The sequence below is a fragment of the Hakea prostrata genome, chromosome 1, assembly GCF_041222555.1.
Source record: "Hakea prostrata isolate BN-2017 chromosome 1, UWA_Hpros_2, whole genome shotgun sequence".
NCBI classification, from domain to species: Eukaryota; Viridiplantae; Streptophyta; class Magnoliopsida; order Proteales; family Proteaceae; genus Hakea; species Hakea prostrata.
This window is the reverse complement of record NC_142600.1, coordinates 11,251,270-11,257,811: the sequence shown is the minus strand read 5'-3', so window position 1 is coordinate 11,257,811 and position 6,542 is coordinate 11,251,270. Positions and strand designations below refer to the sequence as shown.

Below are 6,542 nucleotides of genomic sequence, written 5' to 3'. Positions count from 1 at the left end.
TAATGGCAGTGCCGGCAAATCTCTGCTCTTTGTAGGATGATGAGGTCAACCTTGAGCATGGGATGATGGTTTGTGTGAGGTAGAAGGAGTCGAGCCAATACTTGATATCCAGTTGAGGAGAAATCTGAAACCTTGAGTAGGAGAGCTGCCTGCAGCCTAAGGAACTAAGGATATTACGGTTGAAATATATGGTACTGATCGTAATGTAAGCTTTGCTTGATGGATTCGAACATGGTTACTATCGAATGTGGCAAATTGCTAAGTTTCGTCTAAAAAATATCTATGAATGGCTGCTTGATATTTATTTTAAAAGTTGTAAACCAAATTGTGGGATTTATAATGAAAAACATATATGTTCTTTCCCGTTACTCAATTATCACTCTTAAAAAGGAAAAAAGAGTTTGTGTGGCATGGATTGATTTGAATCGATTGTCACTCTTGGAAAAAAAGGTTAATGAATTTTGGAAAGCCCAAAGATGTAACATATAAAGTCCGATCTTGGTAGTGTGATTCTTATGGATCATTAAGGAAATAGTGAAATATACATGAGGTGATGATCATGTCTAACTTAGAAAAGCACGCACTTACATGGAAGTAAATGACATGATCAATGTAAAGACATAATGTCTTAGATGCATACTATCTTTCAATGGAATGGACATTATTTCTTTAATACATGTCTAGTGAGGATAGTAAGATAACTCTATTAATGTGGAGTCACTAAATATTTGCCCAGCAACATTGTAAGCCTCAAATCACTAATTTGGAACAATGAGCTATGAAAGTCTATCCAAGGTCATGTGTGGACACCCAATCTATGTGAAGAAGTTTTAATCCTAAATTACATTCAAAGGGTAAACAATGAAGTCATAGATGATCTGAGAAGTGTTACTAAGTTAATTATAATATTATGGTAAAATAATACAACCACAATAAAAGATGTTGAGCAATAGATTTTTAATTAGTCGATATCTACAAAATGTAGGGGTGTGTTAATTGTGGTGCACATTGGTTGATTTAAGTGGATGTAGAAAGTAAGGTCGCTTTCTGGTGATAGTTATATAGGCGAATTTGAGACTGAGATTTGGGATAGGGTTTATTCTCTTTTATAGGAGAAAAATCTAAAAGTTAAATTTCATAAAAGGGCTTATTATGTGAAGTTGAATGGGAAAATGTTCAAAAAGTCTGACTTCACTCGTACTATGTAGCAAGGTTCATTAAACCTAGTGTAGGTTTAGTTTGAAAGACACATACAACAATGTGTTCACCAATTTAATGTTTTGTTTTTTTTTTTTGGAAACTTTTGAATTTTGTGGGGAATTGTTGTAATTTTATAATTCTATTTGAAAATTTCAAAATGGCCAATGGGTGTCTTGGGAGACTAGTTTGGTTGTAATAGACATGCCTTAAGGGAGAGATATACTCTTTGGAGAGAACCTTTGGTGGTGTCTTTTACCCTCCTATATTAAAAGTGGGAAGGGTGGTTTACTTTTGTGCGAATATTGTTTTGAGAACCATTGGTTTTTTTTAAACTGTATCATTAAACAGATTGGTGAATATTGCATGACGGATCTAAAGTAGCACCGGTACCAATTTTAATTCGAGAGAATCTCTAGATGCATATATGTAACTATGCTTTCGATGAAGAGATTGTTTATGCCATTTGAAACAAGATAAAGTGGTCATCCTTATGTTGTTCCTTTATTTATTTATTTTGTCTTATGTGATTGTTTATAATGTTGGGAAGAATGTTGTGAGGGAGAAAGTGCTGATACGTCAAAACTTTGACGGGATTAATTTTGGTGACGGACGACAAGATCAAGATGGTATTATCTTCACCGCACAAACGTGTATGAAAAATATGTCCGAGTACCAGCCATAATTAGAGACATATATTTCATTTTTAGGTAATAATTAGAGACATATAGATATACTATATTCAAAAAATATAAAAGTATGTAACCTCACATCAACGGGGTCGATGTTGATTTGTCAATGACAAAATCTCTATAAAATAGCAAAAGTCACAAAGTGGACAAACACCTCTGGGTAGAATCTAACTCAGGAATCAGGATGGACGCTCAGCTCAGCTACCGAAGAGAGAGAGAGAGAGAAAAGAAAAGAAAAGAAAAGAAAAAGAAAAATAGAAAAGGGATTGACGCTCTGGATCCCTAAAGAGCAGGAGAAACTCAATCCCAGTCGAGGATCACCCTGGAAGAAGGAATCCATCCATCCATCCATCCATCCCCGCTAATTGTGGACATTCGGTAGTGAAAAAAAAAACCTGGTTGACTATTAATTGTATGGATTTTGCTTGGGAGCAGTGCTTACGTGGCACTGGTTTCACTCCAATTAATTGTATTGTATATTGGCCTGGTTTCACTCCAGTGACTAGTCCAAGAGATTCACTCTAATATATAAACCAATGGGCACCACCATCCTCCCATGTTGTTTCTTCAATTCTTTCTTTCTTTCTTTCTTTTCCTCGAAAGATCCCAGGAATTTTTGAGGGGACGAGAGGACGGGAAAGATGATAAGTGGAGATGATTTCTACAAGGTGATGTGCTCCATGGTTCCTCTCTACTTTGCGATGCTGGTGGCCTACGCATCGGTGAAGTGGTGGAACATCTTCACTCCGGAGCAATGCTCCGGCATCAACCGCTTCGTCGCCGTCTTCGCCGTTCCAATTCTCTCCTTCCATTTCATATCTCAGAACAACCCATATCAGATGGATACCAAGTTTATACTGGCCGATACTCTTTCTAAGATCCTAGTCCTCCTCTTCCTGTCCTTGTGGACCATCTTCTCCTCCTCCTCCTCCACTACTTCATCACGACGACAAGGAGGAGGAGGAGGAGGAGGGGTCTGGACTGGCTGATCACTCTCTTCTCCGTTTCAACATTGCCCAACACACTCGTTATGGGCATTCCCTTGCTCAAATCCATGTACGGAGAATTCACTCAGTCTCTCATGGTGCAAATTGTTGTTCTACAATGCATCATCTGGTACTGATAATTGTTAATACCACTTAATTAATTTCCAACTCACTTATAAATTTGCGCTTGCAGTACTCTCCTATTGTCATGAAATGTTTTTTTTTTTTATTTTTTTTTGCAGCCACCCTGAGTGTTGAGTGTTGAGTATTAATTATTAATGTTGTTGGTCGCTGCTGGCTGCAGGTACACGCTGCTGCTTGTCCTGTTCGAATACAGAGCGGCTACGTTACTGATCCGAGACCAGTTTCCGGGATCCACGGCGGCGGCGATAACCAAGTTTGAGATAGACGGCGACGTGATCTCACTGGACGGGCGGGACCCGCTAACAGCCGAATCCCAATTGGACGGCAACGGACGCATCCGTGTCCGCATCAGAAGGTCTACTTCGTCGGCCCCGGACTCCGCCGCCTTGTCCTTGTCGTCGTCGTCGTTCGCGATCACTCCACGTGCATCCAACCTATCCGGGGCAGAAATATACTCCGTCGGCACCCCTCCGCCGATGCGCCCTCATGAGTTCAACCACGCGATAGCCAACGCCAACGCCAGAGCCAGCGCCAGCGCCAGCGCCGATTTGTTTTTCGGGTATCGGGCTGCTGCTGCTGGGAGTCCCTGCGGGCCGCCGTCTGGGTATGCTTCGTCGGACGCGTATTCGCTGCAACCGACGCCTCGTGCGTCTAATTTCAATGAGTTGGATACAACAACGGTGACGACGACGGCTAACACGCCCACCTGGATAAGGTCTCCGGTGGGTAGTGGGAAGGTTTTTGGGCATCATCATCAACATCATCATCATCATCAACATTATAATAATAATAATAATAATAACAAGCCGGGGTTCTCGGTGGTGAACTTGAAAATGGCGTGGGAATCTCCAGGAATATGTCAGCAGGGTGGTAATGATGGTGGGGGAGAGAGACAGGGGTGCAAAGATGTTGGACCAGTTCTTGGAGGTATGATTGTCACGGGCGTCCAGATCCGATCCTTATCATCCTTCTGCTACTGTTTTTGTCATCCTTGCTTCCTTCCACAGCTTCCCTGCTTTTTAGGCTCTCTTTTGCAGACTGCTTTTCAGATTCTGATTCTGTACGCTTCTATGTCTCTTCCTTGCTTCTCTATCATGATTCATGACTCCCCCTTCTCCCAGTTCCCAGTTCCCAGTTCCCAGTTCGTTTTTCCGTATTACCGTCAAGCCGGCCGTCCGATAGAAATTTCAAGCAAAATTAGTTTTCTCCCTTCTCTTCTCTTCCCTTCCCTTCCCTTCCCTTTTCTTTTCCCTTCTTGTTCTTCATCTTTTTCTGGTAACTCAAATCTTTTAATACTTACGGGTTGTAATGTGGAACATCCCTGAGGTGTGTGGACGTCTAAAGGTCACTGACTGTTGGATTGCAACATTTCCATTTGAAAGATTAAGTGCGTCTGTTTTATTTTTTTTAAAATTTCCTTCTTTCTCTGTGGTGCAGAGAAAGATCTAAGCTTCAGAAACAACTCAAAATTCTCGGGGACAGAAGATGCAGATTCAAAACCAGTTGAAGAAGCGAATCAAGAGATGCCACGTGCCCTGGTCATGGTCCGGCTCATATTGATCATGGTTGGCCGGAAACTCTCCCGAAATCCCAACACTTACTCCAGCATCTTTGGCCTTCTCTGGTCTCTAATTTCCTTCAAGTGAGTTCCATACATAATAATGCACTTTGGAGTTGATTTCCATCACCTTCACACACATTATATATCTATCTCTAGATCTAGATAGATAGTTCATATGCTGTGAGTTAATTAAGGAGTTTCCTTTACCAAAAAAAAAAAATTAAAAAGTTTCTGATCACTGCTTTCGCAGGTGGGGTGTCGGCATGCCGAATTTAGTGAAATATTCAATAAAGATAATCTCAGACGCAGGGCTTGGAATGGCAATGTTTAGTCTCGGTGAGCAAGTTGGTAACAAGGTCTATTTATTAAATAAAGAATAGTAATAATTATCTAACTTTATTTAAAGGAGGGAAAATAAGTAAGTAAATTTTAATGTACAACCACCATTATATGAGTTAAAAGCATCTCGACTGTTGATTTCCAAAAGTGTATTTTCATATTTTGTGAAAAACAGACTATGAAAATCTCAATCTCGACTATTTGCAACATAATAATTGCACAGTACTGAAGTCGAGCTGATTAATCCTTTGGTTGTTAGAATTGACTTAAACCCTACAAACATGACATAGAGATCAAAATAAGGATTGACAATTTTGGCTCACAGGTTGTTTCAGTACTGACCTCGACCTCGGTCTCTCTAACTGTGTCCATTCCTTAAAGTCTGCCTCTTCGTTTTACCTATAAAAAAAGAGGGGAAAAAAAGAAAAAGAAAAATAAAAATAAAAATAAAAATAAAAATAAAAAAAATGTCTGCGTCTTCGTATTCACATGTATATCTGGACTACAAACTAAACTAAATAACGATTGGCAATTGCAGGGTTGTTCATGGCTCTTCAGCCTAGTATCATTGCTTGTGGCACAAAAATGGCGACCATCGGAATGGCAATTCGATTCTTAAGTGGGCCAATTTTAATGTCAGCAGCATCGGTGGCCGTTGGATTAAGAGGTGTCAAACTGCATGCTGCCATAGTTCAGGTAAAACAATTAGCTAGCTTTTCTTTCCCTATTTTAGTTATATATTAATTGCAGTTAATATCCAAGATATATCGATCGATCTTCTATATATTTTTTGTTGATTATATAAAATATATACATTATCCTTTTAACTAAAAGGTATATGAATCTCAGGCTGCTCTTCCACAAGGAATTGTACCTTTCGTCTTCGCCAGAGAATATGGGTTGCATCCTGATATATTGAGTACAGGGTATGCTTTTTCTTTCTCCCCTCCCCTCCCCTCCCCCTCTCCTAGCTAGGAAGTACTAAAGCTGCTTTTCCAAATATGTGAATGAATAACTATTCTAGTGAGCGCTCCAAGTTGCAGCCCCTAGGGTTTCATGCATATAAACCCATAGACCATAGTGGCACCTCTAGCTAGCTTCTTCGGTTTGCGGTGCACAGTTAAAATGTGTTCTATATTTCCCACTACTTCCAATATTCCCTAGCTATACGTACATCTCCACCACCCCAAGCTCACAATATTATATTACTCTCGATCATGTTTGTGCAGGGTTATATTTGGCATGCTAGTCTCCTTGCCTGTGACTCTACTCTACTACATACTGCTGGGCCTATGAAATGCATAGATGATCAAGAGATCGAGAGAAGGAAAAAAAAAAAAAAAAAAAAAAAAACCCCAAGTATTGAATAATGCATTCATGTATATATGGGGATTGATATCAGACCTTATTAGGTTTCTACCTATTGGTCCCCATCTGGTGACAGACATATAGAGTTTTATCTCTAATGACAAGCAAAGGCCGACTTCTACTATTCCTGTCAATTTCCAACATCTCCCATGTTGACGTGCTAACACCATTGTCGTCCTTTGTTGATGCTGATCATATAAGCTGTACTGGTTTTTTAAGCTCAAAACACCCAAAATTGCCACCCGAAGTATTTCT

General features: G+C 40.0%; 1 protein-coding gene across 1 annotated transcript; it reads left to right on the top strand.

Annotated features, from left to right (window-relative positions):
- Positions 1-2,485: 2,485 nt before the first annotated feature.
- LOC149027463 (auxin efflux carrier component 6-like) lies at positions 2,486-6,274 on the top strand. The gene is given in 8 exon segments (XM_089162721.1): positions 2,486-2,860; positions 2,863-3,005; positions 3,180-3,946; positions 4,457-4,661; positions 4,831-4,916; positions 5,458-5,615; positions 5,769-5,845; positions 6,149-6,274. Coding segments are annotated over 8 exon segments (1,833 nt in total). The 5' UTR covers positions 2,486-2,530; the 3' UTR covers positions 6,216-6,274.
- Positions 6,275-6,542: the final 268 nt, after the last annotated feature.